This window comes from Manis pentadactyla, chromosome 5 (assembly GCF_030020395.1).
Source record: "Manis pentadactyla isolate mManPen7 chromosome 5, mManPen7.hap1, whole genome shotgun sequence".
In the NCBI taxonomy this organism is placed as follows: Eukaryota; Metazoa; Chordata; class Mammalia; order Pholidota; family Manidae; genus Manis; species Manis pentadactyla.
In genome coordinates, this window is record NC_080023.1 from 62,252,554 (window position 1) to 62,276,254 (window position 23,701).

Sequence of the window (23,701 nt, forward strand, 5' to 3'; positions counted from 1 at the left end):
TATATGTGTTTATACCAGATTCTGATACATCATAATATAAATACATGATATAGATTATATAGATTTATGTACAGTCCTCTGGATAATGTTTTGACTTCTCATTATTGCTTATAGGCACCAGTCAAAAAAGTCAGTAGAGGGCCTGTTAAATTCTAGGTACCCACCCCACTCTGCTATTTGAATTTCTATCCATTCTCTGATCTGCTTTATGATTGGCTCTTTGATATCAATGGGAGGGATACACAAAAGATATATTAAAACTGTTCTTTTGTTTTTCAAACAGAGATACCTGATTATTTTTTGGTAATTCTGTAATAAATATTTTCATTTTTCAAATCTATAGTTGTCTATATAAAGAGTGCTGTATCAGCTAAGGTTTTTGGTTACTTTCAGAAAAACCAACTCTGGCTAGCTCCAACAGAGAAGGAATTTAATTAGTAGCTGAAGAATCCACAGGAAGATTGAAGAATCAGGTTGGAAAGTGGACCAAACCTAAGGGAGCTAGGCGGCAGAAAGGACTAGCCAAAGTCATGCTATGGGAACATGTGTCAGGAAGCCACTGTGGAAAGACATGCTACCACTGCCTCTTTACGTAACTTTCTTACTGACAGCATCTTTGTGGTGTTAGCTGGAGTTCAGACTGTGGGAGTGCTGTGGCTGAGGCCTTGTCCTGGCTGCCAGGGAGGATCTCCTTCCTTTGGTTTCTCCCTTTTTTTGGCCTTTTACCAAGATTCACATAATAAGGGATTTACCCCAAGTAAGGGGGTTTGGACCTAGGAAGACCCCTTAAAAAAAAAGTCTTCCACAACTATCCATTAAAATATATTTCTAAACAATTCCATATGATGACAGATAGCTGTATGTATCTTGAAATACAAGGTAAAATTGTTTAAAGGTATCTCAAATTTCTGGAAAAACATGATTGTTTCTGTTTTAAGAAAGGTTGTAGTTGTTCAGGAGAAAAAAATGATTTTGATTCTACTAAGATAGTAAAACTACCCTGAAATTTTACAATACAGGCATGACTAAAAAAAAAAAGATTAGATCCTGTATTTTTCTAAGAAAAATAATCACAGAAAGTAAAGGTGATTACCAGATAAGCACATGAATTTATTTTTATTTTTCAACACTTTTCTTCACAATACAAAAACATTTTTTATGTCCAAAATATTGCTATACTTTGTAAGTGGATAAAGCCAAAATACACAGTAAACACACATATCCTAATTGTTTCAGAACACCTAAATAATTATTTAAAAAATCAAATAAAGACCAGAACTACTAATTTAGTTATGAAATATTTACACTCTTACCAGTTTCCCTTAGTGTACAATTTTTTCATACTATGTTTCATGAAATAAAGACTTTTTATAAAACAAGATGGTGTATAAAAACTTTTTTACTAAATATATATGTGCTATATGATTTTTGAAAAAAGATGTGGTTTGCTTTAAAAATTATTTAGGAGTATTTATTACATACATGAATGCTTTTGACTCATAATGTTTGACTCCAGTAATGATGTTAATGTCTCCATTTTAACTGCATATTATAATAGAGAATATAGATCAATACAGATAACTTGTAGAGACAAATCTTTTTATAGTCACAGCAGAATAGTTATGAACATCAAATTTCCTAGAAGATTCCCTGACTTAGATATGCCAGAACATACATGGCAACAGGAAGGAGAAAGTCCTGTTTCCTATTGCAGAATTCTTATCATTTCAGTAAGTCACAGTTAAGCTTGTTCTGTGTTTTCAGATCTTCTTGCCAGGACTTCATACATTTTTATATTTTCAAAAATTCATTCTCTCAACTTTCTGTAAAGAGAAAACAGTTTTATAAATAGGTGGCTTCCCAGTGATTGAGTTGACATGTGAAAGCAGATAGCAGGAAAGGGAAGCTAATTATAACCAAAGATCCCGTATCAAAACACTTCACACTGAAGAACAGCAGAATCTTTCTACGGTCGTCTATATTTTCAAAAGATATGTCTTGGATAAAACAAGAGTTATAAAATGGAAATTATCTGGTAATCTACCTGATTATAACTTTGGCTTGCTTCGATTTAGGATTTAGGCAGCGTTGTCCTTTACGTGCTTTCAGGGTGATACTGTTAAGGGAAGTTCCAACACAGTCTTACATTTTGGATGGAAAAACGTAAGCACAAAAGTCCCAAACCCAGTCGTCATCTTCAGCAAGTCCATTACTTACATCACTTCTATTTTGTTGCAGCTGTTACTTGGGTAAATTATGGTGGCTTTCTCAATGTCTGCCACTCTCACTGCTTTTACTCCAGGGCTAATGCAAAGACAACGTCCCCTCTTGAACATGGGGAAGCCTAGAACAGATCATAGCAACAGTTACTAATGCATTTGATTACAGCAGATGGCTGTGGTTTCTAATGTTGGTGAAGAGTCTGAGCAGAGTGTTCATTAAGGATAAAGATATAGTCATTTGTCAAATAGCACTTGACACTGCTGTCTCTGGGAAAGGAGCTGAAGTGAGATATTGATGATATTTTCTTTAGATTTGTAAGCAAACCACTGAAGAATAAAGAGAAGCATGAGAGAAGTTTATTGGAGATCAGGCTTATTTGCCTCTTCCTTTATGTTCAAGAATTTTTCCAGGAAGCTAATAATATTATCTCATATAAAATCATCTTAACAGACATTTGAAACTATTGCTGTCTCTTGCCAAATTTTGTAGCCAAATCAAAAGTTCCATGGAGTTTATCATCTCTAGTTTCAATAATTATCTCTAGTGCCTTAAACATTTCCAGCATTCTCTACCAAAGCTGTAGTAACTTCTAAGCTTAAATACAAAGTTGCTATATCTTTTAGGATAAAAGTGGGGGAAGAGACACTTAAAGCATCAGAGAAGAAATATATAAGCTGGAAGGTACCTTGGAGGACTGTAGCGCAGAGTACTACAGCCAGGACCATAGCTGTACCCAGTCCTCTCATGAGGATCTGATCTGCTGCCTCAGCTTGATGCTCTTCTTGGAGGGAGTAGAAATGCTGAACGTGGAAAGTCTTCAGGGGCATATATACGACATTTTATTTACCAACAGCCCTTTTAAGGCAACAGGAATTTCCCTCCCTGAGTCATGCTCCTTCGCTGATCCCAAGAGTTTCTCTTTTGTTCTCATCTAAATATCACTGTCCCTTCCTATTTGTTTTAGTGTGGAAAGTAATACGAATGTGAAAGCACTTTGTAAAGAAAGAGCCTTATAAATATGGAATAGGGTACTCCCACATGGAAACCAACTTTCTGAAAGTAACATTTCCTAGAAATGTAGTTTAGTTACCAGACTGTCTTGGGCAATGGACTTCTGATTGGCATTCATTCTTCTGTTCAGGAAGATTATGTGTTTATTTTCAGTTCTTTTACCTCCATCCTTCATATAACTATACAAAAGAACCTACAAAATTTTTTTATCATTCTGTTTTTAAGTACAAAGTCTTATATGTATATATAAAGGCTGCATTATTTGACATCAAACAACTTTAATGTAACCTAATTTATATTTTTGCCAACTATAAATCACATCTAAAGAAGTTTCCTTATACTTCTGAATTTATACTCATTTCTTTTTGCATATTTAACTTTTTTGCTTTATATGTATTTTAGCATGTTATTTAGTATATAAAGTAGTATGAGCTGTGGATTTTAAAAAATGATCCTCTTCTCATGTGTTCTTGGGTTCTGCTTTGATGTAACTCATTTCCTTTTTATTTATCTTTACCTTTTCATCATAAGCTTTCTAAATCTATTTGTTTTACTTTTTATTTTTTAAACCTATTTGTTTTAAATGTGTCACTTGATATAGACACTTAAAAAATCATATCCATTGAGTATGAAATGACCTCCATCTGCTAAGGGCAAGAAGAGACTGAAGAAAGAGGCAGGCTGCTCCAGATTAGTAGGTGGTAGATTTAATAAGCAAAGGGAACATACGTAGGAAGCTTGTTTTGGCCGACCGCCAAGATGAGTAGATCTCTGCACTCACCTGCCAAATAAGTTTATATATAAGCCTTAACTGGGTTCAGTCATGTAACCTTTCCAGATGATCTCAGCACCACTTCACTATCTCAAGGCTGTGTCCTGGGAGGTACCTAGGAGATAGTCTGTGGGAGCAGTGAAGGCAAGCAGAACCCACATTCCAAAGATAGGCTAGGGGTGAGGAGCCTCCAATTGCTGGGGCCCAGCTTATAAGTCACCTAGTGGTCACGTCTTCTTGAGGCCATTCCCCAATAGTAGTTCATGAACTCATTTATTCATTTAATAAATATCTGTAGTATTTGTCTAGTACATACCTCTGTCTATTTATGTGTCTGTTACATACCTGGCACTCTTCTGAGTATTAAAGAGAGTAGTGAGCAAAACCAATCAAGTTCTTTCTGTGTCTTACAAGTTTTGCAGCTTTGTAACTTACTGTAGAGGACAGTCTGCCTGATTTCTGCTGGCTCTATAGATGTGTTTCTTCAGGACTGTGACTTGTTCTGGATAAATTCTTTCTAATATCATATGAGGAGGATTAATTTCTTTCAGAACATCCCTTCATCTAGTGACTTGAGAGATCCTTCTTCTTTCTATTCATATAACGTTTCTTTAGCATGGAGTGCACTTTTCTTTTCTGAATCCTTGCCTTCCTTTAAGTGTTGGTATCTATATGAAGGCCTTCTTCAGTACATAGTGATTTTTTTTCCTGGTTTTATAGCACTTACTGTCCTGTCCAGATTTATCCAGTAGTAAAAATACAATATGAATCATGTACTTAATTTTAAATATTCTTGTAGCCACATTTATAAAGTAAAAAGCAAGTGAAATTAATTTTAATAATAAATTTTATTTAATCCAAAACATGACAAAATTCATGTTTTCAGTGTAAACAATGTAAAAATATTCAATGAGATACACATATTTTTTTAAAGTAGTAAGTGTTCAAATTGAACTAGCCACATTTCAAATGCTCAGTAGCTACATGTGGTTAGTGGCTATGTTAGTGGACAGTACAGGTCTAATTATTCACTTAGCATATTATATTTTGCCTTGATACTGTACTTTGTTTTAAATAAAGATGGGGGTGGAGAGAAAAAGAGACCCTGTGCATTTTTTTTTGTTTTCTTTTAGAGCTTTCTATATATCCATAGTCCTTTTGTTCTTTCTCTCTTCACTAAATCATTATATTTCATTGCTCTTTCTCTTTCATTAAGCAGGAAAAAGATTAAACTCCATTCCCTGTCTTTTTAGAAGTTTGTCTTTTTTTGGTTGTTTCTGAAATTGCACTATTTCAGTTTCACCCAAACAAATATCCCCTTGATTTTAAAGGAGAGTCTAAGGAAACAGATCTGGTTTCCATAATTAATAACCAAAGACCTTCCAGCTTAAAAATTCTATAAACTGTGATTCATCTGAAGTTTTAGTTGTGACACTAATAATTTGAGTTTTGAACCCAATTACTACAGAGCAGTAATATGACTCCAATTCCTATAGAATTATAAAATGTTGTCAAGTGGAAAGAGATTACTGCAAGGCGTTTAAGTATAATTTCCACATCACCATCACTGTCTGGGTAACATATTTGCCTGCAAAAAAAGAAAAATATCAAGGATATTTTGTCCAGTTAAATTAGTGAAATGTGGGTTAGAAAGGGCAAGGAAGATTCCCATTTATTATAAATCAGTATAATGTAACAGGACCCTATTGTTTTGAGTTAACAGAGGGCAGATGAACCCCTCTTAGGAAAGAGGTTGCCACACATGTGATAGGCAAAAAATAATGTGACTAGACTAAACAGTTTCATGTAGAATCTTTAATGTTAAAAGTAGACTAGTCCAGGCCAGCCAGAGGGAGGCCCCGCGTACGGTAGCTACAAGCGCAAAGCATAGAGGCTTGTACCTGTGGGCTTGGCACGCTGGCTGTGGCGGTGGAGACAGGCACTGCAGCCGGGAAGCAGGAAACAGCACTTTCCTCCTGACAGGCACCAGTGTCATTCACCTGTGAACCCCGACATCATTCTAGGGGTTGAGCAGCTCCAGAGACTATAGCTTCTGGGCACTAGAGGGCGCCACATACAAATATGAAACATCAAAGAAACCTGGTTCAAATCAAAATTCCACAAACACCAGAAAAGGGGCCAAGTGAAACTGAACTAATCAATCTTCCTGAAATAGATTTCAAAATAAAAATCATAAACATGCTAATGGAGGTAGAGAAAAATATTGAAGAACTCAGGGAAGAATTCAGGAGTGAGAGTCAATCATTAAAGAATACAGTATCATAAATGAAACACACAGTGGAGGGATTTAAAAGCAGATTAGATGAAGTAGAGGAGATGGTAAATGAAACAGAAATTAGAGAAGTGGAATACAAAGAAGGTGAGGCACAGAGAAAAAAGGATCTCTTAAGAATGAAAGAATATTGAGAGAACTGTGTGCCAGTCCAAACAGAACAATATTCACCTTACAGAAGTACCAGAAGAAGAAGAGAGAGAAAAAAGGGTAGAAAGTGTCTTTGAGGAGGTAATTGCTGAAAACTTCCCCAATCCGGGAAAGGAGATAATCTCTCAGGCCATGGAGGTACACAGATATCCCAACACAAGGGACCCAAGGAGGAAAACACCAAGATATATAATAATTGAAATGGCAAAGTTCAAGGATAAGGACAGAGTATTAAAAGCAGCCAGAGAGAGAAAAAAGCTCACATACAAAGGAAAACCCATCAGGCTGTCATCAGACTTCTCAACAGAAACCTTACAGGTGAGAAGCGAGGGGCATGATGTACTTAATGTGATGAAGCAGAAGGGCCTCGAACCAAGAATACTCTACCCAGCAAGATTATCATTTATATTTGAAGGAGGGATTAAATAATTTCCATATAAGCAAAAACTGACAGAATTTACCTCCCACAAACCATCTCTACAGTGTATGTTGGAAAGACTACTATAGATGGAAGTGTTCCTAAGGCTAAACAGCTGTCACCAGAGGAAATAAAACCACAGTAAAGAAAGTAGAACAATTAATTACTAGACAGATGCAAAATCAAATCAACTACCCCAAAGTCAGTCAAGGGATAGACAAAGAGTAAAAAATATGATACCTAATATATTAAGAATGGATGAGGAAGGAAAAGGAGGAAGAAAAAAACACTTTAAGATTGTGTTTGTAATAGCATACTAAGTGAGTTAAATTAGACTGCTAGATAATAAGGAAGTTAACCTTGAAGATTTGGTAACCATGAATCTAAAGCCTGCAATGGCATTAAGTACATACCTAGCAAAGACCACGCTAAGAGGGAATTATATTGCAATACAAGCCTACCTCAGGAAAGAAGAACAATCCCATATGAACAGTCTAAACTCACAATTAATGAAACTAGAAAAAGAAGAACAAATGAGGCCCAAAGTCAGTAGCAGGAGGTATATAATAAAAATTAGAGCATAAATAAACTGAGAAGAATAAAACAATAGAATCAATGAAAGCAAGAGCTGGTTCTTCGAGAAAATTAACAAAATAGATAAACTCCTAGCTAGACTTACTGAGAAAAAAAGAGTTTACACACATAAGCTGAATCAGAAATGAGAAAGGAAAAATCATTATGGACACCACAGAAATACTAAGAATTATTAGAGAATACTATGGAAAATTATATGCTAACAAACTGGATAACCTAGAAGAGATGGACAGCTGTCTAGAAAAATACAACCTTCCAAGGCAGACCCAGAAAATCTGAACAGACCAATTACCGCCAACGAAATCGAATTGGTAATCAAAAAACTACCTAAGAACAAAACCCCTGAACCTGATGGCTTCACGGATGAATTTTATCAAACATTTAGTGAAGACCAATTACCCATCCTCTTAAAAAGTTTTCCAAAAAGTAGAAGAGGAGAGAATACACCCAAAATAATTCTACTAGGCCAGCATCACTCTAATACCACAACCAGGCAAAGACACCACAAAAAAAGAAAATTACAGACCAATATCCCCGATGAACATACATGCAAAAATATTTAACAAAATATTAGCAAATCGAATTCAAAAATACATCAGAAAGATCATCCATCATGATCAAGTAGGATTTATTCCAGGGATGCAAGGATGGTACAACATTCGAAAATCCATCAACATCATCCACCACATCAACAAAAAGGACAAAAACCACATGATCATCTCCATAGATGCTGAAAAAGCATTCGACAAAATTCAACACCCATTCATGATAAAAACTCTCAACAAAATGGGTATAGAGGGCAAGTACCTCAACATAATAAAGGACATATATGACAAACCCTCAATCAACATCATACTTAACAGTGAGAAGCTGAAAGCTTTTCCTTTAAGATGGGGAACAAGACAAGGATGCCCACTCTCCCCACTTTCATTCAACATAGTACTGGAGGTCCTAGCCATGGCAACCAGACAACACAAAGAAATAAAAGGCATCCAGATTGGTAAGGAAGAAGTTAAACTGTCCCTGTTTGCAGATGACATGATATTGTACATAAAAATCCCTAAAGAATCAACCCTAAAACTACCAGAACTAATAACTGAAATGAGCAAAGTTGCAGGATACAAAGTTAATACTCAGAAATTTGTTACATTTCCTGTACACTAATGATGAACTAGCAGAAAGAGATATCAGGAAAACAATTCCATTCACAAATGCATCAAAAAAAATAAAATACCTAGGAATAAACCTAACCAAGAAAGTGAAAGACGTATACCCTGAAAAATACGACACTTGTGAGAGAAATTAAAGAAGATACCAATAAATGGAAACACATCCCATGCTCATGTATAGGAAGACTTAATATTGCCAAAATAGCCACCCTGCCTTAAGCAATTTACAGATTCAATGCAATCCCTGTCAAAATACAAACAGCATTACTCAATGAACAAGAACAAATAGTTCTAAAATGCATATGGAACCACAAAAGACCCCGAATAGCCAAAGCAATCCTGAGAAGGAAGAATAAAGCAGGGGTGATTACGCTCCCTGACTTCAAGCTCTACTACAAAGCTATAGTAATCAAGATAATTTGGTACTGGCACAAGAACAGACATGTAGATCAATGGGACAGACTAAAGTGCCCAGATATAAACCCAAGCATATATGGTCAATTAATATACAATAAAGGAGCCATGGACATACAATGGGGAAATGACAGCCTCTTCAACAGCTGGTGTTGGCAAAACTGGAAAGCTACATGCAAGAGAATGAAACTGGATTATTGCTTAACCCCCCCCACAAAAGTAAACTAAAAATAGATCAAAGACCTGAATGTAAGTTATGAAACCATAAAAATCTTAGAAGAAAACATAGGCAAAAATCTCTTGAATATAAACATGAGCAATTTTTTCCTGAACTCATCTCCTCAGGAAACAAAATAAAAAATGAACAAATGGAGCTACATCAAACTAAAAAGCTTCTGTACAGCAAAGGACACCATCAGCAGAATAAAAAGGCATCTTATAGTATGGGACAATATATTTGTAAATGACCTATCTGACCAGTGGTTAACATCCAAAATATATAAAGAACTCACACGCCTCAACACCCAAAAAGCAAATAACTCTATTAAAAAATGGGTGGAGGATATGAATAGACACTTCTCCAAAGAAGAAATTCAGATGGCCAACAGGCACATGAAAAGATGCTCCACATCACTAATTATCAGGGAAATGCAAATTAAAACCACAATGAGATATCACTTCATACCAGTTCGGATGGCCAGCATCCACAAGACTAGGAACAACAAATGCTGGTGAGGATGCACAGAATGATAAACCCTCCTACACTGCTGGTGGAAATGTAAATTAGTTCAACTATTGTGGAAAGCAATATGGAGGTTCGTCAAGAAACTAAAAATAGAAATACTATTTGACCTGGGAATTCCACTTCTAGGAATTTACCCAAAGAATACAACTTCTCAGACTCAAAAGGACATATGCACCCCCATGTTTATTGCAGCACTTTTTACAATAGCCAAGATATGGAAGCAACCTAAGTGGCCATCAGTAGATGAGAATGAATAAAGAAGAGGTGGTACTCATACACAATGGAATACTATTCAGCCATAAAAAAGAAACAAATCATACCATTTGCAACAACATGGATGGAGATAAGGGTATTATGCTCAGTGAAATAAGGCAGGCAGAGAAAGACAAGCACCAAATGATTTCCCTTATTTGTGGAGTATAACAACAAAGAAAAACTAAAGGAACAAAACAGCAGCAGACTCACAGACTACAAGAAGGTGAGGGACAGTGGGTGGAGAGGGAGGGAGAAGGGGATTGAGGGGTATTATGATTGGCACACATGGTGTGGGGGTCACGGGGAAGACAGTGTAGCACAGAGAAGGCAAATAGGGACTTGTGGCATCTTACTACACTGATGGACAGTGACTTCATTGGGGTATGTCAGGGACTCGATAATATGGGTGAATGTAGTAACCACATTGTTTTTCATGTGAAACCTTCATGAGAGTGTATATCAATGATGCCTTAATAAAAAATAATAAAATGTAAAAAAAAATGTAGTACAGCACCTGGCTCTCTTTTATAAAGAAATTAAGTCATTTAGGGAGTTACCAAAGGCTTTTTTTGGAACTCTTAATGGAATACTACGTCTGTGATTTTCTTATGACATTATTGAAATACTCTTCCCAGAAACCAGACAAATCCTGCAGGCTATATTCAGAGCACCTATTAGGCACTGAGAAAGGCTGTATTTTTCCCTCAAAATGTGGAAAAATTGTATAAGCAATTAAAAATCAATAAGGGATTAAGGAATAGTGCTTATTTTATTGCTGTCTGAAAGAATTCCAGATAGTGAACTTTGAATGAGGATGTTTCTGAGCCTATCTTTAATCTCTTTCTGGGACTTTTACGTACAAAGACATTTTCAAAAGCTGTACCCTGCCAATGTTATCTCGTATTTGAGAATGAGATGTACTAGAGCGTGATCCTCGATATATGCTACCCCAAACATTGCAGTCCTACATGCATGCACAAAAGAAGGGCCAGTTTTCAGAGGCCACTCTCACCATACTGACCTTCCTGTGCTTAAGAGAGGAAGCTAGCCATCTGCCTTTCCTCTCCTTGTTGCAGGTGAGAAAGGATGCAGTCAGAACCTTGGCACTCCTTGTATGGAAGATTACTGAACTCTGTACCAAATTTCTGATGTTAAAGGAGAACTAAGGCCTGTTGATGCTGGTCAGATGCAGACTATCTGTCTTGTTCCTGGAGTTCAACGGTTTTCCATTGTTTTAATGAAATTAATTGCAAAGGGGTTTCGTAGAACAACTAAGCTGCAGGAGATGTATTGAACTATAGCTCTTTCATTGTCTTGGAAATCAGTTTTGATTTTGATCTACCATTCCTCTTCTAAAAGGAAACTCAATACTTAACCTTTTTTGGAAGAAGAGTTATCAAATAACAAACATCATTTACATTTTTAACCTGGCAAAGCACAGTATGTAAATATCGTTTATGTAGAACCAAATTTACTTACCTTGGAATGTCACTTTTTGCCAACTTCACTGCCATGTTGATTTTCTAAAGAGAAGTTACTTGATTTCTGAAGGCAGAAAAAGAGCAGGGATTTGAAAATGAATCACTTTCCTTCAGAAGTTTAGGAAAGCATTTAAAACCTTACATGTTTAAATCTAAAATACAAAAGAAGAAACAGGTTGTGTTACTTTATTGAATAAGTTAACCTTCTTTTCCATGTCTTCCATGCTACTCATAGAATGTTCACTGCCATTTATGTCTTTGAGCCAGCAGCAGTGGGTTGTACAAAGCCGCTTCAACATCACCATACACTTGAGAGAAACTGTTTTGCTCATACAAAGACAGCTCTGTGCATGGCCTTAAATTGGCCGCCTGGAAGATGACTGCAGTCGACAACTGTCAGGTCAGTGTGGATGTTCATGTTAATTTTCCAAGTTGGAAAACAACATGCCTATTGTTAGAGGATAGAAACATGTGAGAGATTAGCAATGAGCGACTTTAAACAACCAACTGAAGGAAGTTTGATTCAATAAGAAGAGGGTAAATTGTGCAGTAACTTCACTGATCTTTCTTTACTTCTACTGCTGCTCAGAGAAGCTGGAGAGAAGGGAAAATAGATCTGGCTGATATTATTTCAGGGCTGGTTGGAAAAAGTAATGCACGATGCCTGGAAAGATGTCCTGCATATGAATGTTAGAAGAGCTATGTATGTAAGGTATGAAGCTGCATTGAATTTATATGTATTTTTAAGAAATAGGATAAGTAAAATGGCCATTTATAAGGAGCATTCAGTGCACATGGCTTTCCACTTGAACTAAGGGTTAACTAAATATAATGTTTTAAATAGAACATATATAGTCAGGAATGTAAAAAAAAGACCGAAGTATTTGTTTTGCTACAAGTATTTTATTTGTTTATTGATACGTAAATGACGTCCTTTTTGATTCAAAATGAGCAACTTTTAAAAATATTTAGATAGGTTATGTATTATTTTTGTTTTGTACATTATGCTGAAGACTATTTTCCTTTTTATTAAAAATCCAACAAAATATTCTTCTCACATTCCTATTTCCAAAACTTCCCTAACTACCGGGTGTGACTTAGAAGTATATACAATGTAGCTTACTTTCTGTGTTTCTTGGTCCTCTATTCTTTCTTTTGTTTTTTATTTCTTTTGTGTGAGTAGGTGTTCTGTTTCTTCTTTATTTGTTAATTAATTAATTAGTTTATTTATTTATGTATGTATTATTGATAAATAATCTTTTTTTAAGGTATCATTGATGTACACTCTTTTTAAAAAATTTTTTATTAAAGTATGATTGATATACACTCTTATGAAGGTTTCACATGAAAAAACAATGTGGTTACTACATTTACCCATCTTATCAAGTCGCCACCCATACCCCAAGGCAGTCACTGTCCAACAGTGTAGTAAGATGCCACAGATTCTCTATGCTACACTGTTCTCCCTGTGATACCCCACACAATGTGTACTAAACATAACACCCCTCAATCCCCTTCTCCCTCCCTCCCCACCCGCCCTCACAAACCCATCCCCTTTGGTAACCACTAGATCATTCTTGGAGTCTCTGAGTCTGCTGCTATTTCGTTCCTTCACTTTTGCTTCATTGTTATACTCCACAAATGAGGGAAATCATTTGGCATTTGTCTTTCTCCATCTGGCTTATTACACTGAGCATAATGTCCTCCAACTCCATCTATGTTGTTGCTAATGGTAGGATTTGTTTCTTTCTTATGGCCAAATAGTATTCCATTGTGTATATGTACCACCTCTTCTTTATCCATTCATCTACTGATGGACACTTAGGTTGCTTCCATATCTTGGCTATTGTAAAAAGTGCTGTGATAAACATAGGGGTGCATATGTCCTTTTGAATCTGATAAGTTGTATTCTTTGGGTAAATTCCAAGGAGTAGGATTCCCGGATCAAATGGTATTTCTATTTTTAGTTTTTTGAGGAATCTCCATATTGCTTTCTAGCTTACATGGTTGAACTAGCTTACATTCCTACCAGCCATATAGGAGGGTTTCCCTTTCTCTGCATCCTCACCAGCTTTTGTTGTTCTTAGGCTTTTCAATGTTGGCCATCCTTACTGGTATGAGTTGATATCTCATCGTGGTTTTAATTTGCATTTCCCTAATGATTAGTGATGTGGAGCATCTTTTTATGTGTCTGTAGGCCATCTGAATTTTTCTTTGGAGAACTGTCCCTTCATATCCTGTGCCCAGTTGTTAATTGGGTTATTTGCTTTTTGGGTGTTGAGGCGTGTAAGTTCTTTATATATATTGTATGTTAACCCCTTGTCAGATATGTCATTTACAAATATATTCTCCCATACTGTAGGATGCGATTTTGTTCTGTTAATGGTGTCCTTTGCTGTAAAGAAACTTTTTAGTTTGATGTAGTCCCATGAGTTCATTCTTGCATTTGTTTCCCTTGCTTGGGGAGATGCATTCAGGAAGAAGTTGCTCATGCTTATATTCAGGAGATGTTTGCCTTTGTTGTCTTCTATGAGTTTTATGGTTTCATGACTTACTTTCAAGTCTTTAATACATTTTGAGTTTACTTTGTGTATGGGGTTAAACAATAATCCAGTTTCATTCTCTTGCATGTAGCTTTCCAGTTTTGCCAACACCAGTTGTTGAAGAGGCTGTCATTTCCCCATTGTATGTCCATGGTTCCTTTATCCTATATTAATTGACCATATATGGTTTGGTTTATATCAGGGCTCTCTAGTCTATTCCATTGGTCTATGGGTCTGTTCTTGTGCCAGTACCAAATTGTCTTGATTACTGTGGCTTTGTAGTAGAGCTTGAAGTTGGGGAGTGTAATTCCCCCTGCTTTATTCTTCCTTCTCAGGATTGCTTTGGCTATTCGAGGTCTTTTGTGGTTCCATATGAATTTCAGGATGATTTTCTGTAGTTCGTTGAAGAATGCTGTTGGTATTTTGATAGAAATTGCATTGAATCTATAGATTGCTTTAGGCAGGATGGCCATTTTGACGATATTAATTCTTCCTATCCGTGAACATGGGATGTGTTTCCATTTATTGGTATCTTCTTTAATTTCTCTCATGAGTGTCTTGTAGTTTTCAGGGTATAGGTCTTTCACTTCTTTGATTAGGTTTATTCCTAGGTATTTTATTCTTTTTTTGCAATTGTGAATGGAATTGTTTTCCTGATTTCTCTCTCTGCTAGTTCATTGTTAGTATATAGGAATGCCACATATTTCTGTGTATTAGTTTTGTATCCTGCAACTTTGCTGAATTCAAATATTAGATCTAGTAGTTTTGGAGTGGATTCTTAAGGGTTCTTTATGTACAATATCATGTCATCTGCAAACAGGGACAGCTTAACTTCTTCCTTGCCAATCTGGATGCCTTTTATTTCTTTGTGTTGTCTGATTGCTGTGGCTAGGACCTCCAGTACTATGTTGAATAGAAGTGGGGAAAGTGAGCATCCTTGTCTTGTTCCCGATCTTAAAGGAAAAGTTTTGAGCTTCTCGCTGTTAAGTATAATATTGGCTGTGGATTTGTCATGGCCTTTATTATGTTGAGGTACTTGCCCTCTATACCCATTTTGTTGAGAGTTTTTATCATGAATGGATGTTGAATTTTGTCAAATGCTTTTTCAGCATCTATGGAGATGATTATGTGGTTTTTGTCCTTCTTTTTGTTATGTGGTGGATGATGTTGATGGATTTTCGAATGTTGTACCATCCTTGCATCCCTGACATCAATCCAACTTGTTCATAATGGATGATCTTTTTGATGTATTTTTGAATTCGGTTTGCTAATATTTTGTTGAGTATTTTTGCATCTATGTTCATCAGGGATATTGTTCTGTAATTTTTTTTTTTTGTGGAGTCTTTGCGTGGTTTTGGAATTAGAGTGATGCTGGCCTCATAGAATGAGTTTGGAAGTATTCCCTCCTCTTCTATTTTTTGGAAAACTTTAAGGAGAATGGGTATTAGGTCTTGAATGGAGCATTTAGTCCATTTACTCTTAAAATAGTTATTGATATGTATGTACTTATTGCCATTTTGTTAAATGTTTTCTAGTTGTTAATAGTACCATTCTTCTTTAATCCTTTCTTCTTCTCTTGCTCTCTTTCCTATATGTGATGACTTTCTTTGGTGTTATGGTTAAATTCCTTTCATTAATTTTTTTTTTGTGTGTATGTATTATAGGTTTTTGGTTTGTGGTTACCATGGGGTACCTATAAAATGTCCTGCTCAAATATTTACCTCATAAGAACTTGAAATATGGGCTCTGTCGTGACAAATATCATCTTGTAGAAAATGATGGGTCTTCAAAAGAAATTTTGAACTAGGTTCCATTCATAAATGTGGCACTACCTGTAAATTAATTAAAGGAAAGTTATCCAAACTTTGCAATGTTATTATGGCTTACAGATAATTCATTTGAAAGGTAATTTACTCTTAATTTTTAAAAAGTTAAAAAATAATAGTGACACTTTTGAAGAGTACTGATCAGTTATAGAATGTCCCTCAATTGTGACTTATATTTTTGCTTATTTCACTGAGCATAATACCCTCTAGCTCCATCCATGTTGTTGCAAATGGTGTGTGTGTGTGTGTGTTGTTTTCTAGTTGTTGATTTTTTATCTTTTATTAAGGTATCACTGATATACACACTTGTAAAGGTTTCTCATGAAAAACATTGTGATTACTACATTCACCCATATTATCAAGCCCCTCCCATACCCTAATGAAGTCACTGTCCAGGAGTGTAGTAAGATGCCACAGAGTCACTACATGTCTTCTCTATGCTGCACTGTCTTCCTCATGACCCCCACATACCAGGTGTACCAATCACAATAACCCTCAATCCCCTTTTCCCTCCCTCCCCACCTACCATCCCCCTCCCTTCCTCTTTGGTAACAACTAGTCCCTTCTTGGCATCTGTGAGTCTGCTGCTCTTTTGTTCCTTCAGTTCTGCTTTGTTCTTATACTCCACAAATGAGGGAAATCATTTGTTACTTGTCTTTCTCCGCCTGGCTTATTTCACTGAGCATAATACCCTCTAGCTCCATCCATGTTGTTGCAAATGGTAGGATTTGTTTTCTTCTTATGGCTAAATAATATTCCATTGTGTATATGTACCTCATCTTCTTTATCCTTTCATGTACTGATGGATACTTAGGTTGCTTTGAATCTGAGATCTTATTTTCTTTGGGTAAATTCCTAGGAGTGGAATTCCCTGTCAAATAGTATTTCTATTTTTAGTTTTTTGAGGAACCTCCCTACTGCTTTCCACAATGGTTGAACTAATTTACATTACCCCCAACAGTGTAGGAGGGTTCTCCTTTCTCCATACCTTCACCAGCATTTGTTGTTCCTAGTTTTTTCTATTTTGACCATCCTAACTGGTGTGAAGTGATATCTCATTGTGGTTTTAGTTTGCATTTCCCTGATAATTAGTGATGTGGAGCATCTTTTCATGTGCCTGTTGGCCATCTGAATTTCTTCTTTGGAGAAGTGTCTGTTCAGCTCCTCTGCCCATTTTTTAATTGGGTTATTTGTTTTTTGGTTGTTGAGGCACTGTGAGCTCTTTATATATTTTGGATGTTAAATTAACCCTTTGTCAGATATATCATTTACAAATATATTCTCCTATATAGTAGGATGCCTTTTTGTTCTGATGATGGTGTCCTTTGCTGCACAGAAGCTATCTAGCTTGATGTAGTCCCATTTGTTCATTTTTGCTTTTGTTTCCCTTACCTGAGGAGATAATGTTCATGAAAAACTTGCTCATGTTTATATTCAAGAGATTTTCGCCTATGTTTTCTTCTAAGCTTTTTATGGTTTCATGACTTACATTCAGGTCTTTGATCCATTTCGAGTTTACTTTTGTGTATGGAGTTAGATAGTAATCCAGGTTCATTCTCTTATATATATCTGGTCAGTGTTGCCAACCAGCTGTTGAAGAGGCTGTCATTTCCTATTGTAAATCCATGGCTCCTTTATCATATATTAATTGACCATATATGCTTGGGTTTATATCTGGGCTCTCTATTCTGTTCCATTGATCTATGGGTCTTTTCTTGTGCCAGTACTGAATTATCTTGATTACTGTGGCTTTGTAGTAGAGCTTGAAGTTGGGGAGCATAATCCCCCGAGCTTTATTCTTCCTTCTCAGGATTGTTTTCGCTATTCAGGGTCTTTCTGTATTTTTTTTTGTTTGTTTATATTCTTTAAAGCTGAATAAATAATGTGATGTATTAGATAGGATCTTTGGGAGTTTGAATGAATTACTTGAGTTCGGATACCATAGAGACTCACTCTGAGTTTCCCCTAACTGCTAGAGCTGGAAAGTTCCACAAGGAGCATATTGCTATGAAGAAATATTCTGTCTTTGAGTGAAATAGAAAGCTGATAAAGTGCTCATATTAACAGTATTGACTCAGTGAACTTCTGAGTCAATTAATCATTGCTCTTATGAGCAATGCTGATGCATGTGTAGAGAAATTCACTTTTTTTCTTGGGGAAAAAAACTAGTTATATAAAAGGTGAGAAAAAGAACAGGAATTTTCTATCTGTCTGTCTATCTATCTATCTATCTATCTATCTATCTATCTATCTATCTATCTATCTATATGCACCCAACCAGTGAGCATGTAGTCTTTGCTGCAGAAGCAACTTACATTTGTCTTTCTGTAGTTACAGCATTTTTTCCTATGTTTTGAGTTAAAATTTTTAAACAGCAGGAGTAGTGACTTTTGCTGCCTTTCGACTGATGGTTCAGGGAAAGACCCTAATAGCAGATGTCTGCTTTGGAAAGCCCAAAAGCTAACTTTCTTTTAGTTTTCTTACTGTATTCCCTTCCCTTTCTCTTGCTTTTTATTTTTTAATCAGTGTTGATCCACATCTCTAATCCTTTTCTCATTTTCTCCACCTTACTTTTTAATTAATTATAATGAGTTGAATTTTAAAAATCTGAAAAATTTAATTTTAAATATCATTTTTTGGTCTTAAATGTAAAAGATTGTTGTTTGACCTTTGACCTTTCTAACTAAAAATGTGAATTAATTGGTTTTTGCTTACATTCTCAATTGTTCTCAGTTGATCTTTTTCCCTTTGTTAGGTACATCAGTGGAAAAATACATGTTATTTACTTGCCTTACAGTACTCATTATATATGTAGACAACCCAAGTTTTGTGGACAACTACATTACCAAGTTGCTTTGACAATTTAGAGAAATGAATTAGTGGAGTTCACTTGCATTAAGGGCAGGGGAATTTACATAAGAAAAAACCAAGCGTATAAATATGAATTGGAGAACTACCACATTTGTGTGTGACTGACAAGGACAGTGAGGGATACTGAATAAACCATTAGCCAAATATGAGTTGCATGTGTAGCATTATTACTTTAAAGATTAGCAAAAAGGTTGTTTGACATTAAAGGAATTCAGATATTCAAGACAGTAGTCAAGAAATCTGTGAGTTACTAGTTAGGAGTTCAGAAACCTACTTTCCTATAGATGTTAAAATGATAATGATGACTGTTAAACTTCAGAGTTTCCTTCAGGGCAGAAATCTTGCCTGATTTTTCTCTTATCTCCTATGTGTCTTGCATAAATCAAGTCTTTTTTTCCCTCAAAATTATATATGTATATATTTTATTGAGGTATAACTAATATACAGCATTGTTTTAGTTTCAGGTGTACAACATAATGATTCAACATTTGTATATATGCAAAATGACAACTATAATATGTCTGGGTGACATCTATCACTATACGTTACAGGATTTTTTTCTAATTTCTTATGATGAGAACTTCTAAGATGTACTTTCTTAGGAACTTTCAAAAATGCAATATGGTATTACTAACTGTATACACTATACATTACATATACATGTATATTACATGACTAATTTATTTTATAACTGGAAGTTTGTACTTTCTGACTCCCTTCCCATTGTTTCTCACAGTCTCTGTATCTGTGAGCCTGGTTGTTTTGGTTTTTGTTTAGATTCCAAATATAAGTGAAATCAAGTTAAGTCTTAAAAAATATATTTATGTAATTCTTGGCTTACAAAACCTAGTGAAATTTTAGGACATCTAAAATTCAAGCCCAAGAGTATTATAGAACTTAACCATTATATTACAGTAGCATCTTTCAGAGTTGTTCTGAGGTGCTGTTGCACCTTCTGTTCTTTCCTCTTTCTGGCTACTAGCCACTGCAGACCTGTGCTTGAATCTATCCTAGGGCAAGGAGGAGTACATTGGGGGCAGCTATGATCTCAGGAAAACCTGACATTTGCAATGGACAAAGAAGGGGAGGCATAAAGAAATGGGAAATCTCAGAATCCCAGGCAGTGCTTCTCAATTGGAAAAGGGAGTCTCTCTCTGGTTCATGACCCAGTCTGCTGATGCTGAGCTGGTATGCGAAGGAAATATAAGTCAATTTGCTAAATGGTCCATTAGGATTAAACCATGGAGGAATCCTGAGTTATAGCATCAAATATATCTATTTCCTAATTTTATTAGCATTGTCAGATGTATTCTATGTAAGTCTCTCATTGATACAGGCATACCTCATCTTATTATACTTCACTTTACTTCACTATGCAGGTAACTGCCTTTTTTTATTTTTAACAAATTTATGGTTTGTGGCAATCCTGTGAAGAACAAGTCTGTCAGCACTGTTTTTCCAACAGCACCTGCTCACCTCATGTCTCTGAGTCACATTTTGATAATTTCCAAAATATTTCAAACATTTTCATTATTATCTTTGTGTGGTGATCTGTGATTACTGATATTTGATGTTACTACATTGTAATTGTTTTGAGGGGCCACAAACTGCACCCATAGAAGACAGCAAACTTAATTAATAAATCTTGTTTGTGTTCTGACTGCCCTATGGATCCGCTATTCCTCCATCTGTCTCCCTCTCTTCAGACCGTCTATTCTCTGACACACAAGTATTGAAATTAGGCCAGTTAACAACCCTACAATGGCCTCTAACTGTACAAGTGAGAGGAAGAATCACACATCTCTCACTCTAAATAAAGACTTAGAAATGATAGAAGCCTTAACGAGGCAGGCATGTTGAAAGCTGAGATAAGCCAAAAGCTAGGCCTCTTGTGCCAAAGTTGTGAATGCAATGGAAAAGTTCTTGAGGGAAATTCAAAGTGCTGCTCCAGTGAGCCCACCAGTGATAAGAAAGCCAAACAGCCTTTTTTTGATGTGGGGGAAGTTTTAGTAGTCTGGATATAAGATCAAACCAGCCACAAATTCCCTTAAGCCAAAGCCTAAGCCAGAACAAGGCCTCAAATCAACTCTTTTCAATTCTATGAAGGCTGAGAATGGCGCAAAAGCCTCAGAAAAGAAGTTTTAAGCTTGGAGAGGTTGGTTCATGAGGTTTGGGGAAAGAAAATATCTGCGTAACATCAAAGTGCAAGGTGAGGCAGCAAGTGCTGATGTAGAAGCTGCAGCAAGGTATCCAGAAGACATTTAATGAGAATGGCTACACTAAACAACAGATTTTCAATGTAGATGAAACAAACTTCTATTGGAAAAAGATGCCATCTAAGACTTTCATAGAGAGAAGTCGATGCTTGGCTTCAAAGCTGATGACTTAAGTTGAAGCCAGTGCTCATTTACCATTCTAAAATTCCTAAGGTCTGTAAGAATTGTGCTAAATTTATTCTGCCTGAGCTTTATACAGTAAGTGGAACAACAAAGCTTGTATGACAGCATATCTGTTTACAACAGTTAACTGAATATTTTAAGCCCACTGTTCAGACCTTCTCAGAAAAAAAAGTTCCTTTCAAAATGACTGCTCATTGACAATGCACCTTGTCACACAAGAGCTCCAATGAAAATGTCCAAGGAGATTAATGTTGTTTCCATGTTTGTTAGCACAACATCCATTCTGCAACACATGGGTCAAGGCATGATTTTGTCTTTCAAGTCTTAGCACTTAAGAAATTTATTTCATAAGGCTATACCTGCTGTAGATAATGATTCCTCTGATGGGCAAAGTAAATTGAAAACCTTCTGGAAAGGATTCACCATTCTAGAATGGTCCCATTAAGCACATTCATGTTTCATTGAGAGAGGTCAAAATATTAACATTAACAGGAGTTTGGAAGAAGATTCCTGTCCTCATAGATGACTTGGAGGGGTTCAAGACATCTGTGGAGGAAGTAACTGCAGATGAGGTAGAAATAGCAAGAGAACTAGTATTAGAAGTGGAGCTTGAAGATATAACCGAATTGCTGCAGTCTTATGATAAAACTTTAATGGAGGAGGAATTCCTTCTTATGAATGAGCAAAGAAAGTGATTTCTTGAGAAAATATCTACTCCTGGTGAAGATGCTGTGAAGATTGTTGAAATGACAACAAAGGATTTTAGATTATTGCATAAGCTTAGTTGGTAAAGCAGCAGCAGGGTTTGAGAGGACTGACTCCAATTTGAAAAGAAGTTCTGTGGGTAAAATGCTATCAAATAGCATCACAGAGAAATCATTGGTGAAAGGAGCATTTGAATTGATGTTGCAAACTTCATTGTTTTGTATGTGAAGAACTTGCCACAGCCACCCTAACCTTCAGCAGGCACCACCGTGATCAGTCAGCAACCATCAACGTCAAGGCAAGACCCTCCACCAGCAAAAAGGTTACAACTCTGTGAAAGCCGAGATGATAGTATTTTTTAACAATAAAGTGATTTTAGTTAACATATGCACATTGCTTTTTTTTTTAGACTTAATGCTGTTGCACACTTAATATACTACAGTATAGTGTAAACATAAACATATGTACTGGGAAACCAAAAAATTCATTTGACACACTTTTTTGTAATATTTGCTTCATTGTGGTAGTCTGGAACTGAACCAGTAGTATCTCTAAGGTATGACTATACATGGAAAATCTTCATTTATTCTAGTCCTACAAAAATTTAGGAAGGCAGCCTCTTAAATAAAAAATCTTAATTAACCATTTACCTCAGAGACTGGTGTACACAGTGTGAAACAACTAGGCTGTTTAAAAATGTAAAAAACACCCCCAAAACACCAAAACAAAAAAATACCCAGCAGCTGAGTTGAGATAATGCTTCAGTTTGAAAGGTGGCGTTATTCATTGGGAGCATGGAGTGAAGAGCAGGGTTTGGGTGGAAACTATAGAGATCTTCCCAGCCTATCTTGAGATGTCTTGACAGGATAGTTCTTCATGTAAAGTATTATGAGTCCCTAGATTATCAAATGAAATTCAGTTGTTAAAGTTATTTTCAAAATACTACTATTACTCCAACTATTGAAATAACACTCCAAAAACAAATGAGTTTTGTATTATCTACTATTGATTTTTTATGGAATATGTTTCCCTCCATTCAAAACACAATTTAGAATTGACTGCAGGGTACTCATAATAATTACCGTTACTGTCTCTGCCATGTAAAATCATGAATAAAGGAAGGGAAAGAGACTGTGTCCAATGTTCCTATCTTTCTACTAACTCTCCCTCCTTGTTTCTTTAATTTATCCTTCCCTCCATCCCTCTCTGTGGCTAAACTTTTATTTTTACCATGGCAGGAGGGGATGAATGAATATGCCAACTTGACAGTCAAATGTTCCAGGTGTTTCTTCCAATTTACTTCCTAGTTAAGCAGTTTTTCCCTTCAGTGCAAAGAGTGTAGGATGCTTGACTGAGATCCTGACGCTACAGCCATGGCTCAGGGTGGTGGAAGTGCAGGGGAGGGTGGCGGGTGGGGGAGTCAGGAGTGAGTGGTTTTCTTGTTTTCTGGCTGCAGCTCCAGATCAATCAGAAGCCTCATTTAGAGTTTGGTGAAGGCTTCTCTTAGAAGGGGAATATGACTGAAGGACTCTAGAGTCATAATGAAGAAGCTGCAGAAGTACGGCATTAAAATAGCCCTAGATTTGGTGAAAAACTGTGAAAGATGAAAGGAATAAAGCTGGTTTCATTTAAGAAGGAAAAGTTGAGTCAAGTACTAGTCATCAGACAAATGACTGTATGAAAAAAGTATTGGTTTATGCATTAGGAATTACATGTTTAATCTAGATTCTGCAGGCGAACTAGGGTATTCCCTGAATTTTTAATTCCATAATTTGGGAAATAATGGGACCCTGAATCCGGTGGTTTCAAAGGTCCTTTAAACTCTAATAGTC

General features: G+C 36.1%; 1 protein-coding gene across 1 annotated transcript; it reads right to left on the bottom strand.

Annotated features, from left to right (window-relative positions):
• Positions 1-1,593: 1,593 nt before the first annotated feature.
• CXCL11 (C-X-C motif chemokine ligand 11) lies at positions 1,594-3,139 on the bottom strand. The gene is made up of 4 exons (XM_036927506.2): positions 2,909-3,139; positions 2,218-2,344; positions 2,045-2,116; positions 1,594-1,823 (listed from the first exon to the last, which is right to left on the bottom strand). Exons 1-4 carry the CDS (start codon positions 3,048-3,050, stop codon positions 1,808-1,810), a joined length of 357 nt encoding a protein of 118 aa, XP_036783401.1. The 5' UTR covers positions 3,051-3,139; the 3' UTR covers positions 1,594-1,807.
• Positions 3,140-23,701: the final 20,562 nt, after the last annotated feature.

What these genes read in the sequence shown, in the direction of transcription:
- CXCL11 (XM_036927506.2), bottom strand. Translation starts at nt 3,050, where the DNA reads ATGCCCCTGAAGACTTTCCACGTTCAGCATTTCTACTCCCTCCAAGAA. An exon ending in CTGCGCTACAGTCCTCCAAG is followed by an intron (nt 2,345 to 2,908) that starts GTACCTTCCAGC and finishes GATCTGTTCTAG; the next exon opens with GCTTCCCCATGTTCAAGAGG. An exon ending in TGCAACAAAATAGAAGTGAT is followed by an intron (nt 2,117 to 2,217) that starts GTAAGTAATGGA and finishes TTCCCTTAACAG; the next exon opens with TATCACCCTGAAAGCACGTA.